Source organism: Hemicordylus capensis, chromosome 4 (genome assembly GCF_027244095.1).
Source record: "Hemicordylus capensis ecotype Gifberg chromosome 4, rHemCap1.1.pri, whole genome shotgun sequence".
NCBI classification, from domain to species: domain Eukaryota; kingdom Metazoa; phylum Chordata; class Lepidosauria; order Squamata; family Cordylidae; genus Hemicordylus; species Hemicordylus capensis.
In genome coordinates this window covers 56,431,037-56,455,265 of record NC_069660.1, presented here as the reverse complement: position 1 = coordinate 56,455,265, position 24,229 = coordinate 56,431,037, and the positions used below count along the sequence as shown (strand labels likewise).

The 24,229-nt window shown below is 41.3% G+C and overlaps 1 protein-coding gene across 2 annotated transcripts in view; it reads right to left on the bottom strand.

The window, feature by feature from the left end:
* Positions 1–1,156: 1,156 nt before the first annotated feature.
* The window catches only part of RSBN1 (round spermatid basic protein 1), a 67,110-nt gene continuing 44,037 nt past the window's right edge, over positions 1,157–24,229 (bottom strand). Inside the window, exons 3-7 of one of the 2 annotated variants that reach the window (XM_053246739.1) lie at positions 17,003–17,140; positions 15,507–15,649; positions 10,747–10,914; positions 7,494–7,602; positions 1,157–6,283 (exon numbers count right to left, since the gene is read on the bottom strand). In XM_053246739.1, coding sequence (XP_053102714.1) covers positions 5,921–6,283; positions 7,494–7,602; positions 10,747–10,914; positions 15,507–15,649; positions 17,003–17,140 — 921 coding nt within the window. In that variant the 3' untranslated portion in view covers positions 1,157–5,920. The remainder of the gene's footprint in view (positions 6,284–7,493; positions 7,603–10,746; positions 10,915–15,506; positions 15,650–17,002; positions 17,141–24,229) is intronic. The other variant, XM_053246740.1, reaches the window with a different exon arrangement.

Here is a 24,229-nt window from a genome sequence, read left to right as displayed (position 1 = left end):
CTCTTCCTCCAAGGAGCCCAGAGTGGTGTTCGACATACTTAAGTTTCTCTTCACAACAACCCTGTGAAGCAGGTTAGGCTGAGAGAGAAGTGACTGGCCCTGAGTCACTCAGCAAGTATGGCTGAATGGGGATTTGAACTCAGGTCTCCCCAGTCCTAGTCTAGCACTCTAACCACTACAGTGTGCTGGCCGCCATGTTTTGTCCAGCCTCCTTCCCTTGCTAACACAAACCATCTTTACCCCAGGACCACAAAGGGAGCTTGGAGAAAAAGGTAGTGGAGCTACTGCACCCTCTTCTGCTTCCTCAGTGCTTTTAATGAAGAAATATGGCATAATCTCCACGCAGTGCCATGTGACAACACTATTTACAACAGATTTGATCATTTTAATTGCATGGTCAGAAAGCCCTCAAGATGGTTGAATTTTCCTGATCCCCTTCCTGCTGCACCACTCCATCCACCCTGCTCTGGAGGGTCTCCCAACCCTCAGGAGCAGATTTTGAGGGGCACAGGGACTACAGAGTGGCCTCACTTAAGCAACTGAGTTCCATTTAATTAATAGAATAAAACTAGGATCCAAATCATGTTATCTAGAAGCAAAGCATTGTGCTCTTCACAATTAAGAAGACATGCTCTATACTAAGTAAAGAGCAATAAACTTCAAACTGTTATTTTCCCCAACATTACTGCCAACAGAGAAGTTTGTACTTCAGGGGCGGTTGTATCCTTGTAAGTGGAGAGCATCTTTATACCATCATGCACAAAGGTGACATGAGGAAGGTAAAAGGAGAGGCACTGTCAGAAGCTACTGCACAATTCTTCACTGGAAGATTCAGGGTCTATGCCTGAAGACCTTCCATTACTCTTACAGGTAATGTGCTCATGTCAGTTTATCTCCACACCCAGTCCCAAAAGGCTCTTTCAAACTTCTTTGCATATTTACAGTTCACATTATATGAGCTAGCAACTAAATGTCTGCTTGTAAGCGGAAGGAGGTACAAGGAATCTGCAAAAAATGGCTAGCAGTTTCACTCAGGGGTCTCTGAATTATAGTGTTAAGATGATCTTGTGCTAGATATAAATGTTCAGAGCCCTTTCTTTCACCCACTCCACCCTACCCAGAATGCTCCCAATACAGACCTTTCTGCCAAAACGAGTTTGCATTAAGGACAGATCAGACTTCTGTTTATTAAAAAAATACTTTACAGGGGGTGGGGGGACCTATGCATTCCATTGTACTTTTTTTAAAACAAAGAAATAGCTTTAATAATTTGATACGCTTGTACAGTCAGCTACTAAATGAAATGCACTGCGTTAAAAGATTATTCACAGAGAGGCTTGAAATTTTCCCATCAGTTTACACTATTATAAAAACCTCTTTTAAAACACTTGCTAAATGTTAATAAATATACTAAGGCCACACGAAGCAAAAAACAGTCTTCCAGGCAATTGTACATATCCTCTATATGCAAAGACCTTAGATATATTAAAACCACAGAAAAAATATTTTAGCTGCCAATCAAAACTGAATTGAATCACAAAACACTACACAAATCTATTTTATACAACATGTAAAGTATAAGTATTTGCTTAGACAGAATTGAAAGTGCTATATTAAGAGAAGCCCCTTCTCGACTACATGTGCTGTTGGGTCCTAAAACTATTATGTATATTAATGGAAGGCCATAACATTATTGAAAAGTTGTCTACTGGACCAGGACCAACATAAAATCAGTCTACAACAGTACAAACCTTTCAGGAGCTGAAAAGACAAACATCCTCACTCACAGCAGTCTTCAAACACTACTAATATGGCTATAAATATTGGGCATTTATAAGGAAATGAGTGCAATCCCACTTATAAACACATTTAATATTATATCACTTTCAGTGGAAGAGTTAAACACCCATTTCTCTCTCATTTAAAGCAACAGGACTAAAAGGTGCTTAACTTTGACTGGATTGTGCCCTAAGTGAAGAGAGCTTCACACTCAAATTCAAGCATATGAATGACAGCATGAGAAACACAAAGGATTTAAAATCACATCCACCCTGGAGCTTTTGACAATAAATGAAGAACTTTCCTGCCTTTTGATAGGTCCTCACATGTAGGAAAACTGCTAACAGGAGCCCTTACTGCATGTATGGGGGTGGGTGGGAAGAATGCACAACATACATAAGTGTCCATTAAATATCACAGTCTTCCATTCTGCCTTCATATCAGTTATCTACAGAATGGGTACTTATATTTAGAAATATGAGGGAAGTGTGAAATACCTAGTTCACTTACAATTCTTAATTTTAATTTTGCTGATTTGTGAAATAAATGAGTGGTCTAATACAGCCACTAAACTGAGCAAACTAACACTTTTCTCCTTAATAAAAGAACAAGTGAATGTTTGATTAATATTTTTTTTAGGAGTTGCTTCTCTTTTCCATCCCACCCCCATTTTCTAAGTTGGAGCCAAAAAGGTTAGACAAGAACTATATTTCTTGAACTGCTACTCTTTAGCATTTTTTTAAAGAGTTCAAACATAACAGTATAAAGAAATATAGCTCTGTTCAAAAATTCTGGAGATCAGAAGGAAAAAAGGAACTGCCTCTCCAGCTGGACAACATACCTATATTAAAATAAATCTACAAATCATTCTGCCTTTTAATCATTTTTCATTTCATCATTTTTTGTAACTATATCCGTATACTTTACAATTTATAAAATAAGATTTCCTATTCATTTTGACTGAATTCTGTTTGCAAAACATCTAGGCATTAAAGTATCAATAAAGTTGGCAAAAGATTTCTGAAATCTTCACATCAATACAAATCATTACTTCAACATCTTCCTGAGATATTTTCGAAGAAAGTATCTACTTCTCCAAGAATTATAGATTCCCCCCTGCCCAGGTCACTCTGGGAAATTTAAACCATTTATCTTCATTACTATTTACTCAAATATTTGTAATAGTGTTAACCTTCCTTACCAAAAACCATTCTAGTTTGCTACATTAGTTCTTTAGGCTGCTTTTCCAAGTAAAAGAGGCCTGGGGCAAGATCCAGAGGACCATGCATGCTCTGGGGCTTTTCACCTCCCCACTGCAGCCCTTTATGACCCCACAAAAGCCACTCCCGAATTGTCAGGGATTCTCTGGAGTACAATCTGACACTGTGCAAAGGGCTGTAGATGAAAGGGGGGAATTAATGCAGTCCCAACATGTGCACAGAAGTGCTTCAAGTGCATGCATGGAGCTCTTCAGTACATGGCCCTGGTGTTTAGAAGTAATGGCAATTCATACTTTTAAACCATTTTACAATGTTGCAGAAGTTTTTCTATAAGATAAAAATATGTGAACTAAAAGATAAGTGAACAAGAGAGAGTTTTAAATCTCTTTAAATTTTTGCAATATCAGTTCAGGAAGAATGCTGCATAAATGCATTTATGCATACAAATTATCATCTTTACACCAAGTTCTTGATCTAGAAGAGCATGGGCCACCACATTCTGTATCTACCTACATTTTTTTTGTCTTGGTAGTTTGGGCAGATAATCATGATTACTTCTTACTGCTTTAGTAGGCTATATTTTGACTTTAAAGCAAACTGCTGCTCTATTTTATGCATCCAATACAATGCTTGCTACTGTAAAGTGTGTACAGAAAAGTTGCTATTGTTTCCCTCTTAGTTCTACGACATGTTCTAAAGAACTATCAAAGAATATGGGTGCACAACATTTTCATTAGATTGAATAATTAGTTTACTTTGTTGTAGTTCTAGACAAAGACAAGTGATGAAGCATTTTGCCTTCAACCGTAAAAGTCCTTTTAGATTTTACCAATTCCTGAGTGATTATACACAGTGCTGGCTTGCAGATGACAGTTACCCATGCTTGCTGGGTTGTCCAAGAGAAAAAGCTGAAGTCATCTTTGCTGACATGGCCATTTCTAATACATGGGTGAAGGGAAATAGATGCTTGGAAGACTAGTAAAATGAATGGAAGAAGTAAATGCAAAAATAAAGGTATTAGCCATCATAAATATAAATGATGCACTGAAACTCATATTGCCTGTGAAGAATTTTACTTTGTACAGCCCATTAAAGCTTATGAAAAATTCTTCTGGACAAGAGTAAAAAAAGTGGAAAAGTACACAGGGGTTATTTTCTGAACCAGTATTGGTCAATCTAGAATTTGTTTAGATTAAAAATTACACTCCTGCAAAAAAACACATAACCTTTTGTAAAAAGATTTTCATCCTAACACCTTATTTACAGATTACTTTAACAAGTCATCACCACTCCAATCTGAAAGTTAGTTTTAAATTGAAATAATTTCTACTTGTCTTCAGATTTGCACTAAAGACAATACATACATATACGTGTATATATCAGGAGTAATACCGCTTCTATCTAACCACTGCAATATTTTCTGATTATTTTGCTATTGGTTTAAAACTGTGTCCTCTATGCCGAGGTGCTAATATGCATATAGACCTACACAAAACAATATTGCACAAAGTAATTGCTATTATAAACAGAGTAATATTTGCAAGTTATTCAAAAGATCGATATCAAAGATGCATCTGAAATCAAACACAGCTGCTTTCGTTGTTTCCAGTGGTGTAGTATTCCAAATCTGTCTCCCACCCCTCCAAAGACAAGAACCAAGCTGCTTAGGAACAACTTTGATTACACCTTAATAAAGTTCACATCCTGTGAGAGGCCTTTTCCTTCTAGTACTAGAAATAAATGTAGGTCAGTTTACAAACAATGAGTGAAATTTGACCATAGTTAACACTGGGGAATATTGTATGCCTGCTAATCAATGTTGGCTAATGACACTCAAAATACTAGCATGTGCCATATAACTTTCCAACACAGCATTAGCATACTCAAAAGATACCTGTGGAACAGCAGTCCATATGTGATAATTTATAATGAAACCACAATATAGAATTGGAGAAAAAGGCAACCAATATATATTGTTAAGCCTACCCTACTGAATTAAGTGCATCAATGCAAGGGAGTGATGGTTTCCATCTCAGATGCTTGCTATGAACTGAACAAGCCATCAAATTGGTTAGAATATTGTAAAGCCTTAAAGTGCTCAAAGATAGCAGTTTCCTCAGACACTGCCAACGGTTACTTTCAATTAGACACTAGTGTTACATTATGCAGTCAGGGAAGATATTAAAAAGCAATACCACAAACATTAAAAGCAGAGGTATGGGAAGTGTTATGTCAGCTATTACATTTCAACAAGAACACACACTCTGCAACTAATGTCATACACATCATTTCTGTTTGTGAATGTGTTGACAAGCAATTAAGGATAAATCTACACTGCTGGTAACTTGAGCTTCCTCCAGGCTTTCAAAAGTCTCTCACACACAAATGTCATTGGATTTCATTAAAAGTGCTGTGCTTTCTTTCATTCAAGCCATAAATCAGATGGGAGAGTCACTTTGAGTCCTCTACAGAAACCATCCCTTATGCTGAAAGTTAAAGATAGATGGAGGGATATCAGATTTACCAAGTGTTAAATACTTGAAGATCCTGAAGAAAAAAATATTGAGATGTTAAATTACCTCATTCCTTAAAAACAAAAGTTGTAGTCCACTACTACATGCTGTACTAAGAGTAAAATACAACTCTAGCTTTGCATAATCTGTGTAAAAAAGATATGCTTGACATTTTGGAATGTCACCTTTCTTTATAGAATTATAGGCAAGATTTCTCCAATAAAACATAACCTAGTTATAAAACTATAACTTCACATCAAAATTTTAAAAAGCTGTTTAAAAATGTATATGATTATGTACATATCACACAAGAGAGCATATAAGATCATCCTGTGGATTGTGTTGCTGATCTGATTATAATTTAAAAACTGGAAGGGGCTGAGCCAGTTGATCTTGTTGCAAGACAAGTCACAAGAGAGAGGGACACAATGATGGAGATTCCACTGTTTCAATCTGTATGTCTGTTTCTACTTCTTCAGACTCCTTTTTCACCTCCACACACTGATCTTCACCTGCCAATTCCGTCTTGTCACAGATCCTACTGTCCATGTTTGAAATGCTTTCTGCACTTTGAGAATTCTCCCCTGCAGGATGGTATTGTTTGAGTCTTATGTGCCAGGCTAAGCTGCAGACAGCCGACACTGTCTTGAACTGATGAATGACATTTCTAGGGATGAAATAGATGTCATTGTCACATAGCTGGATTCTAGCATAGCGAATACCTTCTCGTCTCATTTGGTTTAGCTTAGCTTCATCCACCCATTGAACACACTGAAGAGGGGGGAAAAAGGTAGTTAGATCTATTCTCAAGATGTGACAAACATTTTTGTCATCATGGCACTAACACAACACGAGTACAGAAAGATCAATTACAAGTTCTTACATGTCCTAGGCAAGACATTTCTAAGGAATTGGTACATTTGTACATAGCACTGGTGAGTCACCGCATACTGCTTGTCTCAGAGCATAATCTGAGGACACATGATACAGATGCCATGCTGAAGTTAAGCAGGTCTTGGTGTGTTCAGTGCTTGTATAGGAACATAGGAAGCTGCCATATACTGTGTCAGACCATTGGTTCATCTAGCTCAGTATTGTCTACTCAGACTGGCAGTGGCTTCTCCAAGGTTACAGGCAGGAATCTCTCTCAGCCCTATCTTGGAGAAGCCAAACTTAGAACCTAGATGCTCTTCTCAGAGCGGCTCCATCCCCTATGATGAATATCTTATAGTGCACACACATGTAGTCTCCCATTCATATGTAGCCAGGATGGACCCTGCTTAGCAAAGGAGACAATTCATACTTGTTTCCACAAGACCAGCTCTCCCCACACAGAGGAGTCCTATGAATGCCATCTTTGGGGATGCGGCTGTAGCTTAGTGGTAGAGCAACTGCTTTGCATACAGAAGGTACCAGGTTCGATCCCTAGCATCTCTGGGTAGGGCTGGGAAAGACTCTTGCCTGAAACCCTGGAGCTACTTCCAGTCAGTGTAGACAATACTAAGCTAGATGGACCAATGGTCTATTCTAAGGCAACTTCCTATGATCTCTGCAGAACTGGTAACTGAATCTTCTGGCTTTTTTCAGGGGTTAAAAAGCTAAAAATTAACCCCTGAAACAAGCCAGAAGATCCAGTTACCAGTTCTGCAGAGATCATAGGAAGCTGCCTTAGACAGAGTCAGACCATTGGTCCATCTAGCTTAGTATTGTCTACACTGACTGGAAGTGGCTCAAGGTTTCAGGCAAGAGTCTTTCCCAGCCCTACCTGGAGATGCCAGGGATTGAACCTGGGACCTTCTGTATGGGACATTTTCATGTATATAGAAGAATGATTGATGTGTTTGTTTCAACAATGATTTTCTAGCAAAAAGTGTGCAACACAGAAACATGCACATTTGTGAAACATTCCACATTCTAGAAACCTCATTTCATAGTCAGGAGCTGGGGTCACAATATTATGCCATTTTGGAATGGTTTCTACCTGTGACACTGGAGGTTCATGTAGGTCCAGCTGAAGTCTTTGAACTACATCCGTGAAATCCTCAGCATGAAAACAAACTACATCTTTGGTTATACGAGGCTGGTCACTCCTAGAGAAATGAAGATTTTTCAAGTGTTTAGGGAATGTGCCATTATACACCTTGAGAATTACACAAGTTCATTTGTAGCCAATTAGTGTTCAACATGTATGCCTTGATTGGAGATTTGGGAGGTGATCCTTGGCCTAAAGCACAACAAAGGAGGATGTGTCCCCTGAGCCTTATGTTGTTGGTTAGGACCTCAAGTAAAAATAGTTGTTTCTCCAGCAGTGGAGACATCCAAAGATAGGACCAATCAGCTTTCAATGCCCTTATAGAGGGGGAATAGCTCACCGATGCTCCAGTTCTGGCTTTGTCTTGATCCAGAGAGCCTCCACTCTCCCAATAAAAAAATCTGTTAAAATGAAAAAGCCTGCTTTTTCATTTCATCTACATTACATAAGAACAGCCCTGATGGATCAGGCACAAGGCCCATCTAGTCCAGCATCCTGTTTCACACAGTGGCCCACCAGATGCCTCTAGGGAGCTGAAAGGCAAGAGGTATGTGCATGCCCTCTCTCCTGTTGTTGCTCCCCTGCAACTGTTATTGAGACGCATCGTGCCTCTAAGGCTGGAGGTGGCCCACAGCCATCAGACTAGTAGCCACTGATAGACCTGTCTTCCATAAATCTGTCTAAGCCCCTTTTAAAGCCATCCAAGCTGGTGGCCATTACCACATCCCATGGCAAGGTATTCCATAGATTAATTATGTGCTGTGTGAAAAAGTACTTCCACTTGTCAGTCCTAAATTTCCCAACCTTCAGTTTCATGGGGTGACCCCTGGTTCTAGGGTTGTGAAAGAGGGAGAAAAATTTCTCTCTGTCTACCCTCTGTTGTAACAGCTAAAGTATATATAGCAGCGAGTAAAACTGCTCACAACAATAGTCCTCCCAACTGCTCACAATCGAGAAAGAAACATAAGGCAGATACCAGCAACAGCCACTGGAGGGATGATGTGCTGGGGTTGGATAGGGCCAGTTTCTCTCCCCCTGCTAAATATAAAAGAATCACTTTAAAAGGTGTCTCTTTGCTCAGTTAGCAGGGGGTCTGGTTACTAAAATATAGTAAACAGTTAATAATATTTATAAATAAAAATATAAATTAAAAAAATGAAGTTTAATCCTGACAAGGCTCAGGAGCAGCTGGTGGGCAATTCATTTTCCTAAAGAGCAAGTATTCAAACTGTTCTGGATTGGGTTGCACTCCCTCTAGAAAATGAAGCACAGTTTCAGGGTGCTTAGATCCAGCTGTGTTACTGGAGGCCTGAGTAGCATCAGTGACCAAGATGAGCTGAGATCCTTAGTGGAGAGAAATAGCCTGGCCATGGTAATCCATGCCTTGGTAGTCTCCAGATTACACTATGACCAAAGCATTATACAAAGTTGCCTCTGAAAATTCTCAGAAATTACAATTCAAACATGGTTGGTACATAGTCGGGAATGGCAGGAGAGAACCTATTTTGCCAGTATTTGAACAGCTGCACTTGCTCGTGGTCCATTTCCAAGCAAATTCAAGGTGTTGCTGTTTACCTTGGAAGCCCTGCACAGCTAGGGAACTGGATACATGAAGGAAAACACACTGTCACCAACCTGCCTGTGCACTGCAGTCATGTGAGACAGTACTCCCACAGGTGCCCCTGCTGTCTGAGAAGTGGGCAGTGACTGCAAAGAGGGCCTTTTCCATTGCAACATTATCTATGCAACTCTCCCGCAAAACCCACTCTGATAACTTGGTACCAAAAAGCGTTTTTGTTTCCTCATTTTTAAAATCTGTCAAAGATATTGTAATGCTTTTCACCTGCGGTTTTACTGATGTTTGTATGATTTTATTCTTATTTTTGTCAACCTCCCTGGAAATATTGGAAGGTGACACGTTATATTTTTATAAACAAATTCCTAGGCTACCATCCAAAAGGTATTCATACTGTTGCACAAACAGGAGCCATTTTCTCCACCTTGTCCTTGTTGCTGCAGATTTTAAAGTTTCCAGAAAGGTTTTTACTGAGGAACACTTGGCAACAACAGAAATGGCAAAGATGGCTGCAAAGAGACAGGAGAATCTGGAGGAAGTGAGCAGGCACAGGAAGGAGCTTTGCATTAGGAGGAGTGCTTCTCTGGATTCCACCCCTGATATTTTAAATAAGGTTTTTAAAAATAAGTTTTATATTGCTGGTTTTTACATGTATCCTTTTCTAAGTTTACGTTGTACAGTATGCCACATAACTTTCCCAAAAGAGTCTGTAATGAAGTCAATGAAACATTCCTACTGCGGGTAAGCCACAATGAGGAGAAAAACTGCAACATCAGGAATTCAGAAATTTGAATCAAATCATTCACTAATTGTAGTGATGGGAAGGATTTAAAGGAGGACTAGGCCTCACTTAGAGCAACTGCTGGAAGAGTTGGCCTTTCCTAAAAGGACACATGTAAAAGGGGAAAGGCCCAGGATAATCAAAACAAAAAAGGGCCAATCCCAATGACTGGGCAGGAACCAACCACACCCACACAGGCCAGCCACTTTGTTTTGTTCTGTCCCAAGTGTGCCCTGAGGAAGCAGCTGGCTGAGAAGCTGCTGGGGAAATGGGAGGCCACAGCCTTGGTGGGTGGAGACAGCAGGAAGATTCCCTCCCTGTGAGTAATAAGATAGGGACCCGTTCAGTTAGATGCATGAGGGAAGTTATTTTATTGCTTGCATCTGAGCTGCCTGGTTAATGAACACTCTCTCACACAATCTGCTTTATGAAGAGACAATTGTTCTTATTGCATATGGTTGTTTTTCTTTTAAGCAAATAATAAACTCTTGTTGGCGAAATGTGCTACTCTTCATTATGGGTCTGCCTTAACCATATGCGTCTGGAGGCCTAGGAATGCTTAACCCCTTCTAGGGAGAGTTTTGCTACTTTACCCTCCAGAAATATTAAATGTGGAGTGGGTTTTCTCACATCAGAATAAAGAGGATGGTGACAGCCTACTGTGAATCCCTTACAATCAAAGATTCACCCCAGTGAACTCTGGCTCTGGTAGGAGATATGTCACTAATGAACTGGATTAAGTTTCAACAAAATCTGTTTGCTATTAAAGCTAAACTTTGAAGAATGAAAGAGCTGCTCAAAAGAAATCTGTATTCCTATTTGTTACAGCACCCCACTAAACTTACCATTCACCAAACTGTACAGCTTTTAGCACTCCAACAGCAGCTGTACTCTGCCAGTCAAACCCTTGCCCAACGTGATCAGCATGTGCTCTTGTTCTGTCTTCAAAGAGAACTTCGCGGGGTTCACTGGTCCGAGGTAGATACTGGAGGTTTTTTATTTCATTCATTGATCTGTGGATGTAGAGAGGGAGAAATATGCAGGATGCACATACATTAACTTTTCCTGCTTTTTAAAAAACACATTATACAGGCATTTAATATTCAGATTGTTAACTATATATATTTTGAATTTAATCCAGATTAAGGAAAGAGAGGCTGTATCCTTCTTACTGAAGAGTCAGTAAAAATCCATGAGGCTGCTCTAGAGTAAGAGGTTTGTGTGCCTCAGAGTAAGAGTGTATACAGTGGGTATTATCTTGCACTGTGCATACCATTAACTTCAACAAGCAAGCATAGCAGAGGCAATAAGTTTTATACAGATCCTTTTGGGAAAAGATAAGATCAATATTCACTCTGTACAAGCCGCACACATATTAGTCCTTGATGCAGAGCTGTGTGTAGATTTCCCCCCTCTATTATTCCAAGATTTCAATAGCTTAAATCAGATACAATCATGCAATCAGATGGCCAGAATGACATCAGTATCTTGCCTATATTTCAAGTTAGTCATGTCTGGAATTTTACAACCCTAGCCTGCCTCGGACAGCAGTGATATAGGAAGATGCTGAAAGGCATCATCTCATACTGTGCAGGAGATGGCAATGGTAAACCCCTCCTATATTCTACCAAAGACAACCACAGGGCTCTGTGGTTGCCAGGAGTCGACACAGACCCGATGGCACACTTTACCTTTAGCCTGCATAAAAATAATACAAGGGTATTTAACTGTATGCATGGATTTCAGGGTCATTATTCCAGTGTATCATAATTTGTACTGTGGCAAAAGGACATTCCATCTGTTGATCTGTTCCATCTGCAAGGAGGTCAAAAGAAATGGCTATTGTAACACATACTAAGTTGTGCATGGGGCTTACAAACACATGCAAAGAGCGCTATTTTCAGTGAACACCCTTCCCTCTGCAGCTGCCTATGTCTTACAGAAGTATGGCTCTGAGAACTCTGAGACCCCTCAGGGACATGTTTTTGGGATGCACAGGCAGCTGCAAAGGGAAGTTGCTGAAAATTGCCCCCACCATGGGTGCACATGAAAGTATTCCCTACATTCAACTCTTAATAGAGTTGCGGAGCTGCCTTTGAAGACTATGCTTTCAGAAATGTCAGATAATTGAAAAAAATGCAACTGCAAAGGCAACAACTGGGGCTGGATGAAAGGAACAGAACTTGCTAGGGTGTAAAGAATTTCATTGGCTTCTGCACCACTTTTGGACACAATGTGAGGTTCTGATGTTAACCTTTAAAGGTTATGTGCCTTGTGATTTATGATTTAGAACCCAAGTAATGCCAGCTGTCCTGTGCACCGTCTTCAGAGTCTGTCCTCTAGGTGCTCTGCCATCCAAGTTGAGGAGAAGCAGGTGCAACTAGAGGGGGGCCTTTTCAGCTGTGACACCCTATTTGTGAAATTCCTCCCCCCAGAAAGGTTTACTTGGCATCTAAGTTGGGAGGAGAGCTGGTCTTGTGGTAGCAAGTATGACTTGTCCCCTTAGCTACTCAGGGTCCACACTGTATGCATATGAAAAGGAGACTGTGTGTCTCCTGCGTGAGCACTGTAAGATACTGCCCTTAGAAGATGGAGAAGAGCATCTAGGTTCCAAATTCCCTCCTTGGCATCTCCAAGATAGGGCTGAGAGAGATTCCTGCCTGCAGCCTTGAAGAAGCTGCTGCCAGTGTTTGTAGACAATACTGAGCTAGATGGACCAATAGTATGACTCGGTTTATGGCAGCTTCCTATGTTCCTATCCTTTTGACCCAGGTGAAGACTTTTATTCTTCTAGATCTTAAAAGTTTTAGTTGTGCTTTTTTAACATGGTTATTTTATGCTTTTTTCTTGTAAACCGTCTTAAGGAATGTGTTGAAAAGCAGTATATACACACCTTAATTTAAAAGCAAATCTCTTTTATCTGGAGCTAAGAGGTAGCTGTTGCCACCACTCAATGCAAAATGTTGCTTAACGACATCTACAATGATACAAGATCCTGTTTTCTGCATCAGGTTAAGTTTCCTACACCAACACTAAGGCTTAACATAGTGGGCAAAGGTGGAACCAGGAGCAAGCATGTCCCTTTGATTTCCAAAGCAGAAAGGACAAAAGCAAACAACTTTAAAAACTATGGATACTCTGATCAGAAAGGGATAGAACTAAGTAAATACACTAAGTACCAAGATTCAATTGACAGAGCACTATTAAATGTGCATGTTGCTTTACATAGCAGCAATGAAGATGAGTCCCTGCCCAGAATAGTTTACAATCTAAAATATAAAACTGGAGGAGAGGAAGGAGACAAGGGTGTAGATAGAAAGAATATGCATTCAGTTCAAAAATGTACTCAGGCTTCATTTCAATAAGGGACAAGGACTAACTGAACAGATATATCTTGATAAAACCAACAACAACAACATCATCATCATCATCATCATCATCATCATCCTTATTTATTTATTTGATTTTTATACCGCCCTTCCAAAATGGCTCAGGACAGTTAACAATTAAAACAAAACCATTAAAATTAGTTAACAATTAAAACAATTATAAAACAGTATAAAACAATTAACAAAACATCATAAAACAGCCATTAAACAAACAACAATTTAAAAACCCTGAAAACCAGGTTACAACATAAAAACCAATAACAATTATTTTAAAAACCCTGGAAGGCCAAGCCAAACAGATAGGTTTTAAGGACTCTCCTGAAGGCCAGTAAAGAATTCAAATGGCGGATTTCTGCTGCAAGTGCATTCCACAGTCCAGGAGTGGCTACAGAGAAGTCCCGCCTGTGAGTCGCCACCAGACGAACTGGTGGTAACTGAAGACAGACCTCCTCAAGATGACCTTAATGTGCAGTGGGGATCATGCAGAAGAAGGCACTCCCTAAGGTAACTCGGACCTAAGCCGTTTAGGGCTTTAAAGGTAATGATCAGCACTTTGTATTTTGCCCAGAAACATATTGGCAGCCAGTGTGACTGTTTCAAAACAGGCATAATATGGTCTCTCCGGGTTGCCCCAGAGACCAATCTGGCTGCCGCATTCTGAACTAACTGAAGTTTCCAAACTAGGTATAAAGGCAGCCCCACGTAGAGTACATTGCAATACTCAACTGAGAGATTACCAGCTGCTGCACCACTGTTTTGAGATCATCTTCTTCAAAGAATATGTGCAGCTGTTGAATCAGCCAGAGCTGATAGAAAGCACTCCTGGCCATGGCCTCCACCCGAGCTACCAGGGTGAGGCCTAGGTCCAAGAGTACTCCCAAGCTGCGCACCTGCTCCTTCCGGGGGAGTGTAATCCCATCCAGCGCAGGAAGATCTAACTCACCCCTCATATTCTGAGCCCCCACAATGAGCACCTCTGTCTTGCTTGGATTCAGCTTCAATCTGTTATCCCTCATCCAGCCCATTACTGCCTGCAGGCAGGCATTTAGAGAATGAGTGCCATTTCCTGATGATGAAAAGGAGAAGTAGATTTGGGTGTCATCAGCATACTGATAACACCCAGCACCAAATCTCCTGATGACCTCACCCAGCGGTTTCATGTAGATATTGAAAATATTGGTGACAGAATGGAGCCCTGAGGGACTCCATATAACAGCTCCCATTTTGAGGAACAACTGTCACCAAGCTCCACCATCTGGAATCTACCCAAGGGATAGGAGCAGAACCACTGCAAAGCAGTACCGCCTATCCCCAACTCCCCCAGGCAATCCAGAAGGATACCATGGTCAATGGTATTGAACACCATGGAGAGATCCAGAAGAACCAGCAGAGTCACACTCCCTCTGTCGATTCCCCGGTAAAGGTCATCCATCAGACCGGCCAAGGCTGTCTCAACCCCATAGCCAGCTCTAAAGCCAGTTTGAAATGGGTCTAGATAATCAGTTTCCTCCAAGACTGCCTGGAGCTGGTTGGCCACCACCCCCTCAATCACCCTACCCAACCAAGGGAGATTGGCTTGTAACTTATCCATCGCTAACGGGTCCAGGGAAGGCTTCTTTAAGAGAGGTCTAACCATTGCCTCCTTCAGACAAGGAGGCACCCTACCCTCCCTCAGCGATGCATTTAACTAGGCCACCTCCAACAATCTCCCTGCTAGATAGAAGCAGCCAAGTTGGGCAAGGATCCAGAGAACAGGTGGTAGGCCACACCACTCCAAGCAGCTTGTCTACATCCTCAGGAGTCACAGACTGAAAATGATCCAATCTAATACTGCAAGAGGAATCGCTGGACAACTCCTCCATAGACCTTGCAGAAACAGTGGAGTCCAAGTCGGCCCGAATACAGGAGATCTTGTTCGCAGAGAACCCATTAAAAGCATCACAGCAGAACGACCCCGGGGACTGATTTGAAGTAGAAGGAGCAGAGACTAAACTCCTCACAACCCAAGATAGATCTGCTGAGCGTGAACCTGCAGCCACAATGCACACAGACCAAAATCCCTTTTTTGCTGCACACACCGCCACCGCAAGAGTCTTCCAATGGGTCACATGCCGTATCCTTGCGCTCTAGTTGTGAGTTTTTCAGACTCAAGATTATCAACTTTCCTCCCAGCTATAACTTTTTGTTTTCTTTAAATAATGAGAGAAGAGTATTACCTGCGCCGTTTAAATGGTGACTTTGGCATATCGGCTGTTGGGATCATCTGTTCTCCTGGTCTTACCCACATTATGGGGCCATCGTCACTTTGTGACCTGCACTGAAGTCTGAGACTTGAAAGAGTACCCCAAGGCAGAGTCATCTTTATACCAAGAGAGAGAAATGGTCAGCAGGATACAGAGGCACAGCTTCTGTATCAAAAAGATCTCTAGATACAAGTGCTTTTTCACATACATAATGTGGAAAATTGCTGTCTGCAATATGATCAATATATCCAGTTACAGGAAAACACAACACTGATATTTTTGCTCTTACTCAACTGTTCTGCCATCTCGTAATAGTATTAAAGATATTTGTTTTTAATGGTGTAAACACACAGCAATGCCAGAGAGTTAGCACAAACAACTGTGGGTGTGCCAATGATGAGGGAGGCTCGATTGTTGTGCAATCGACAGGGCCTTCTCAGTTATTGCCCCCAGACTTTGGAATGCTCTCCCAGTGGGCATCCACTCCTCAGTCTCCATTACAGCTTTTAGAAAGCAAGGAAAATTGTGGCTTTTTACCCAGAGTTTTGTACGAGTGTTTCTTATTGCTGCTACTTCTGTGCTGTGTTTTATTGTATACTGTATACATTTTTTAACTTTTTTAATAGATTTGTATTTTCTCTTATATTCCAGTTTAATATTTGGATTGTTTGAACAGTTTGATGGTTTTGTATTTTTTTAATTTATGGTAAACAGCCTTTAAATTATTTTAATGAAAGGCAGTACAGTGGTCCCTTGACTTACGAACTACTCGACATAAGTATTTTTCGAGTTACAAACGGCAGTTTTAGATCCGGTTTTAGATGCGGTTTTTTCGACTTACAAATTTTTAGATGGGGTTTGCTCGACTTACGAATTTTACATGCGGTTTCCTTGACTTGCCTGCCTGTTTACTGCCTGTTTATTCTTGAAAAGAAATGTTCCTATGCAGTTTGCAAGCCTTACTGGGGGTCTGGGTCTTTTTTCTAGGCTCCAGAACGCATTAATCCGTTCCCAATGCATTCCTATGGGAAACCGCTTTTCGACTTACGAACTTTTCGACTTACAAATGTGCATTTGGAACGGATTAATTTCGTAAGTAGAGGGACCACTGTATATAAATCTAGCAGCCAACAGACAAACTGTGTCACTGTAGCCCCCTACTTCTTCTGAAAATGTGTTATGGAGGGCCAAGGGTTCCTCAACAATGTGGACCACAGAGGGAGGGTGGAGTTCTGCTAGCTGAAAGAGTCCTTCACCCAGTTTCCAGGCTCTACCCACTCCCCCTGTAGCCCACCTGCAATGGAGCCTACATAGTTCCTTAGGGTCCCTCAGCAACACCTTTTCAGCAGGCTCAGGGAGTGCAGCAGTTCATCAGTTGCTTGCACCAACTGTATATATAAGCCAACGTTCATATACTTAACCTTTTTTTTTACAATGAACTTTTGTCAAACAGCAATGTCAATTCTTACTCTAAGAAATGGAGATTCTTCCAACATATCAAGAAATTCTGGGAAATAGTCTCCAACTTCTTCATCCACTGCTCCAACAAGACTAATCTGCCTCATCGGACCCGCTCTGTATGTTCCACAGCAGTATGTTCGATTGACCTGCATAGATAAAGAAATGAAAGTGCATTTTTATTCTTTGTGACAGCATTTAAGCTACTTAATGCAGCATATTATGCACCTAGGATCTTAAAGAATACTGGAGTTAAGCCATATTGGAGAAATAAGGAAATAATTGGAGAAATAATTCTTTTTCCATTCTTGGGCAGCCTGAGACACAAGTTGTTCTCTTCCAAGTGGCTAGGCACACTGAAGAAATGTAATCAACACCTCGGTCACCCACAGGAACAGCCAATATCATCCAGCCCATGGAGTATGCCAAAACATTGAGAAGACACCACCTATGGACAATGCTTAGCCATTTGATCCAAAACCACTGGACCAAGAGACTCAAAGGAATGAACCACTTGCAGTGGGAATCGTCCTTTAAATTTACCAAAACTAGCAAACAAGGCAGGAGCCCATACCAGACCATTTATCACCCCGGAAGAGACCAGAAAGACTGCACCAGACCAGAAACACACCTATAAAACCAAGATTTCCTAACTCACTCCTTGAGGAAGGGGAGGTGGTCTTGAGGAACGGGAGCTAAAACATTCAAAGTGGGGCTCCCCCGCCACCCATCCAAATGCTACTCCAAGGAATATAAGCAAACAACTGCCTGTACCTCTCTCTCCCATCTAGGAAACAAAGTCTTGCTCTATTATGTTTGTAGAAGAGTACTGAGAACTGGATTGGGAGCTCATTGGAAGAGGGACCATTGCTTGTAAAGAACCATGTACTGTATGCTAATGGTGCTATATAAATAGAAAGACCAAATGACTCATCCCTCCTCAGTTCATCCAGTATTCTAAACATGGTTGAGAAGGATGCCAACATAGCATCTGTCCTAAGAAAGTCAGTCATTCTTCTGGGGAAGTCTAATCCTAGCACTTAACATTTACCAAAGTTTTAAGTTAGCAGCTCTATTTTCACATCCAAAATGCATTATTGCAACTGCCAAGGTAGAAGAAGACAGGAGAGAGGAGTCATGTCATATCATGTGCTAGATACATATACTCAAGTCCAAGATACATGCACTTTGCACTCATTTGAAGGGAATATGTGCATTTAAGTGGCAGTTTCTCTCATCACAAGAAGTCAGTGATCAAATAGGATCAATTTGTACTATCTGAAAAGAAGCCAGATTATAGGAGTAGGATCAGCCCCAGACTCCCCTTTTGCTGAGAAAAGGGTGCAAGCATTCATGCACCCTTCACAACCAAACTGAAAAGGCAAGTGGGTGGTATTCAAAGTCTCCCACTCTTATAAAGACAACTTCTGCTCATGGAACAAAGACTTATAACCCATAAAAAGTATCTCAAGGAAGAGCCCCCTAGGTCTTCACAGTATTACCTCGATCTAGGCCAAATTGTTGAGGGGTACAAGGAGAAACATTAAAATCCTCACACAGCAGAGTATGCTCTAGTGGCAAAGAAGTTCAGCCCAAGAGATAATCTGGAGACATTAGGTTGAGTTTAAAAAAAATCCCCAAAGATTCATTAAGAAACAAAATCACCGCTTACTGAGAGCGCCATCGAACAACAGGCACTAGCTTTCAATAACTGAACAGTTCTAACTGGCCAAGACAGACCTACTGACATCTCATCATGCATCTAGTGGTCAGAAGAGGTTACTGCAGTGCTAAGAACAATGCTTTAGATTAGAATTCTCACTTCTAAACACAAGTACCATTATACTAGCTGGGCCGGGCACAAAGCATCTACGCCTATAGTTCTCCACCTGCCCGCAACCGTCCCCCCCCACCACCCTCTGCCCCCCACCACCACCCACCACCGCTCCCCTGCCCCCCGCCGCAGATATATAGTTCCTCTATATATGAAACAACTTTACCATTCATTTCAATGGAAGAACTTTTACAGTAGTGCATTGTTGACGTCTCACATGAATTATTAGGAAGCAACATTTATTTCCTTTTAGAGTTAGCCAACACTATTTAGGGAGTGCTTACTAACAAACTAACACTAGTAGCAACATTTGTACCAAAGAACAGAACAGCATTAATCCTTAATATTTGAAGACCAGCTCAGTCTAATATATGTACCAGAAAAAGGAAAGGAAAGGTTGTGCTGTCGGTGTTGACTCCAGGCGACCACAGAGCCAGGTGGTTTTCTTGGTAGAATACAGGAAAGGTTTACCATTGCCATCTCCTTCGCAGTCTGAGATGATGATGCCTTTCAGCACCTTCCTATAATTGCTGCTGCCCAATATAGGAGTTTCCCATATTCTGGGAAACACACCAGTGAGGATTCGAACCAACAGCCTTCTGCTCTCTTGGCAGGTTACTTCCCCGCTGTGCCATTAGGTGGCTCAGAAGGAAGCTTCTGAATGTACCAGAAGGAAGTGAATAATTAAACACAGTACAAACAAGTATCCAGCCAGGTGAGTTGATAGCTTCTCTCCTTATACAGTAAAGGTAAAGTGTGCCATCAAGTTGATTTCGCCTCCTGGCGCTCACATTGCCCTGTGGCTTTCTTTGGTAGAATACAGGAGTAGTTTACCATTGCCTCCTCCCGCACAGTGTGAGATGCCTTTCAGCATCTGCCTATATCACTGCTGCCTGATATAGGTGTATCTCATAGTCTGGGAAACATACCAGCAAAGATTTGAACTGGCAACCTTCTGCTTGTTAGTCAAGAATTTCCCTGCTGCCCTGCTTAAGGTGGGTCTCTCTCCTTATAGCCTAAATCTACAAAGAAACAAAGCCAATGTTAAGTCAGTCATAAGAGCTTTCAAGATGTGCAGGAAGATGCCAGCTACCTGCTCCCATCACAGCTCAGCTGGAACAACACTTTCAAGAATCAGAGCACGCTTGAGACCTCAATTCAGTTCATGCTTAATCAGACACACAGCTGCAAACTGATGGGGGAGATAGTGGATGCCATACCTGTGCAGGCATCCCCCATAAAGTGCAGGCACAACTACTTTAAGCCAGCCTCTTCACAATATGGTCCAGCCCAACAGTTCCTGTTGATAAGTTTCTCCAGCTTGGGAGGGGCTCTGCCATTTGCAACAGAAGCTCACTGGTCAGATAGCAGCCACACAAAGCAGCACTCAGAATGAGGAGTGTGTGTCTAGGCATACTTAGTGACTAGAGACCAGATCTCAATATATAACAAGATGTCATGAGTAACAGGAATAAAAATAACCCCCTTTTTCCATTTGATTCAACTTTGGCCTAGAAAGAAATGACCTGCTTCACTTAAACTTTAGGTTTGTGTTTTGTAGGAATATTTTAAAATAAAATCAATCAATCTAGGTTAACTTAACTAGCGCTCTGTCCTTTTCAAACATAACCATTAGAGAATCTATGAAAGAGGTTAATTGTATCCAAGTCAAAGCAACAATCACTCAGAGAAAGTAAATAAATTGTACATGACAAGACTTTTTAATTGAGAGGATTTATCTGTAACACATTTATTTCTTTTTAAAATATGCCTGAATCCTATAATTCATGATATGCCTTTATTCTTCTTTCCGATCAGAATTTTGAGATTACGCATATTGTAACTAAATTGTGGGTAGAAGCTTGTAGAACTCAGCAGGAAACATCTAACGTTACACAAGCTTAACTGATGAACATTGTAATTACTAGTTTAGTTTCCAAATAACATCAATTGCAGGAATATGATTAAGTCCTGTCTTCCAACCTATTCTAAACTGTTTCAAATTGTACTGGGTTGTCTTATGTGCTCTTTCTTTTTCTGGTCAGTGACCATAATAAAGGATTTACTGAGTGACTGACATTGACGGGATTGGAATGCTGATGTTTTCTCCAAGTTGTGACTGTGTATGATCATGAGAAAAATTAGGATGAAGAAGTACAGATCTAGATCAGTCAAGTTGCTTCTTAGAATCTCAATGACTCTTTGAGCAATTTGTAAGTACAGGTGGACCTCATTATCCCCGGAGGTTCCGTTCCCAGCAGATTACTGTGGGTGACGAAACCGCAGATAATGAGCAGTTGAGTCTATGAGAACATGGGGGAACTTTAGTTCCCAGACTAAAGACACAAACACACACATACACAAATGGGCCAAATAAAGTGCCCAGCCATGCTCCCCGGGTCTCCTGGTATCCAGCCATGCTCCCCGGGTCTCCTGGTATCCACCCAGCCATGCTCCCCGGGTCTCCTGGTATCCAGCCATGCTCCCCGGGTCCAAAATAGCCCCCCAAATAGTAGATTTTTTTCCATTTCCCCCCTTGAAATTTTTGTCCACAATGCTGACCTCCATAGTCACTTCTGGCCCTCTAAGAACCACCGATATGTGGGTTTATAACTCTTCCATATCTGCAGATATTGAAATCAAGTATATGACACCTGTGAATAAGCAAAATCGCAGATATCGAATCCACATAACAAGTACTATAACAAGTACTATACTCCTGTACTATGCTCCTTGAAATGATTCTTCACGTAAGGTCCTTTGTAATCAATACTATGTCAATTTCTTATGCTTTGTCTAGGTTTTAAGATCTCTATCTGCTATATTAGAATCTAAATATTTAAACCACTACTTTAATAAAAGCTTTTTCTCTTGAGTACCACTATCTCATTGTCGAAAAAATACCCTTGTGAACCCACATAGAGGTGCATGTCTTAAACTGGAGCTCAGAGATGGCCAGCACTAGGCCAGTCTCTAACCTTCCATGGCTGGGCAAAGGGATGGAGAGGGTGGTGGTTTCTCAGTTCCAGGTGGTTTTGGAGGAAATAGATTTGGACTGGCCTTCAGTCAGGCAATAGAATTCAAGCTGGCTTGGTTGGCCATAGGGAGTCTCTTCATCTGGGAATTGACAGAGGGAATGCAACTGTTAATACTCTTGGATCTCTCAGCAACCTTTCAATTCTATTTCAATAGTATTCTTCTGGATCACCTGAGAGGGTTGGGAGTGGGGGTGGGCACTGCTTTATGATGGTTCTACTCCTATAATTCCTGCAGATTCCTGATGGTGTCACTTGGCGACTGTTGTTCCTCTAAATGGGAACTATTGCATGGATTCCCTCAGGGCTCAGTTTTCTCTATGATGCTTTTTAACATGTACATTAAATCTGAGGAGTATCATCAGATTTGATGTAGTGTATCATCAGTATGCTGATAACTAAATCCATTTCTCTGTGACAACCTCATCAGCAAATGTCATAACTTCTCTAAATGCCTGTGGTAATGGGCTGGATGAGGAATACATAGAAGCTGAATCCAAACTAGATAAAGGTGCTTATTCTAAGGCAGGACTGCACAACTTTGGCATGCCAGAGGTTGTTGGACTACAACTCCCATCATCTCCAACTACTGGCCACTGTGGCTGGGGATCAGAGTTTCTGAAGAGGAACCAGAGCACCCAAACTGTGCACCCCTGTTCTAAGGGATCAGAACTCAGGATGTGAGAGATCTTCATGTCCTGGATGGGGTTACACTACTCCAAGTACATACAGTACTTCTGTATCCAAACCTATCAAGCTTCCCAGATTGAAGCAGGAGTACTTTCTATGAACTTCAGCCAATACATCAACTGCATCCATTTCTGGAAGAGAAATGACCTCAAAACAGTAGTGCACATGCTAATAATCTCTAGTCATTAGCGCTTGACTATTGCAATGCACTTTGTATAACACTGCCTCTGAAAGTAGGCCAGAAACATGTTAGTACAAAACTTAGCAGTCAGGTTGGTCTCAGGAACTGATAGAGACCATAATACTCAACTTGAAAAATACTGGCTGCTGCCAAGTTTCCAGGTGAAATGCAAAGTGCTAGTAATTAAAGCTCTAAAAGGCTTGAGGCTGGTGTATTTAAAAGAGCACCTTCTTCTGCACAGACCCCACTGCTTGCTAACATCAATGAGGTAGATTGATCAATTAGACAGAGCTGCCACAGGTTCACTTGGTGGCTACTCAGAATCAGGCTCTCTCAGAAGTTGCTGTTGACCTATGGAATGCACTCCCCACAGAGATGTGTGGTCCTGTCAGCCATTAAGAGGGTCTTAAAGCTCATTTCTTTACCTAGTGCTTTAACCGTCAGATGATGTTTAACCGTTTAATATTTTTGTTGATTGCCTGGTTCTTTAAGTTGCTATAGAAATGTAACAACTATAAATAGGGAGGAGACAGCAAGGACAAGAATTGCTCTTCTTGCCTGTAGAGTGTCTCTGGCAGTTTTCAATACCTCCAGAGAAGCTTGTTCTGTGCTTCCACATCCCCTTTCTAGTTGGAATCAATCAAGGCAAAGTCTTGTCAGCAGACTTTGGCAGGAGTCTAGAGACGTCAGAAGACAAACTACTATAAACATGTATATACTGCTTCTCAATAAAAGTTCCCAAAGCAGTTTACATAGAAAAATAAAAATTAAATAAATAAGATGGCTCCCTGTGCCTAAAGGGCTCACAATTTAAAAAGAAATACAAAACATACACCAGATGGATGCTGTGCTGGGGTTTGATAGGGCCAGTTGCTCTCCCTTTGCGAAGTCTGAGAATCACCACTTTGAAAAGTACCTCTTTCCCTACAAAGAAAAGGGGCAGGACATGAACCACAGTATGGCAAACAGATTGGGTGATGGTCCGCAGCACCAATCCAGGATTGTTAAAACAAACCTTACTTTTGCATGTCTGAACCCACCCAGTAAGGAAAAGCCATGTATTAAATGCCCACATTATCAGAATTGCAGATGCAGGAAAGGGAGGCACACTAGAGTAGGACAGAGGAATGAGTATGCCAGGAGGGAACGGTAGGAAGCACTGTTCCTTCTAAGGTGTGCGCACTCATAAGTTTTCTGATGTCCGCATAGTTAATTTTAGATCCCGCTCAGGTTGAATTAGGAAGGCCCAACTCTGAATGCATGTGTACACACAGTGCCTTGATATTGCCTCCCAGAACAAAACTCATTCCGTACAGAGATGAAAAGAATTAGAGGGACCACTGGTAGGAAGGAACAAATAGAGGCTTGAATACGGTGCTCACCAACAGTGTTCATTGGTGAGCGGAATGAGTTTTGTTCTGGGCAGCAGTATCAAGGCAGTGTGCGTGCACGTGCATTCGGAGTAGGGCCTTCCTGATTCAACCTGAGCGAGATCTAA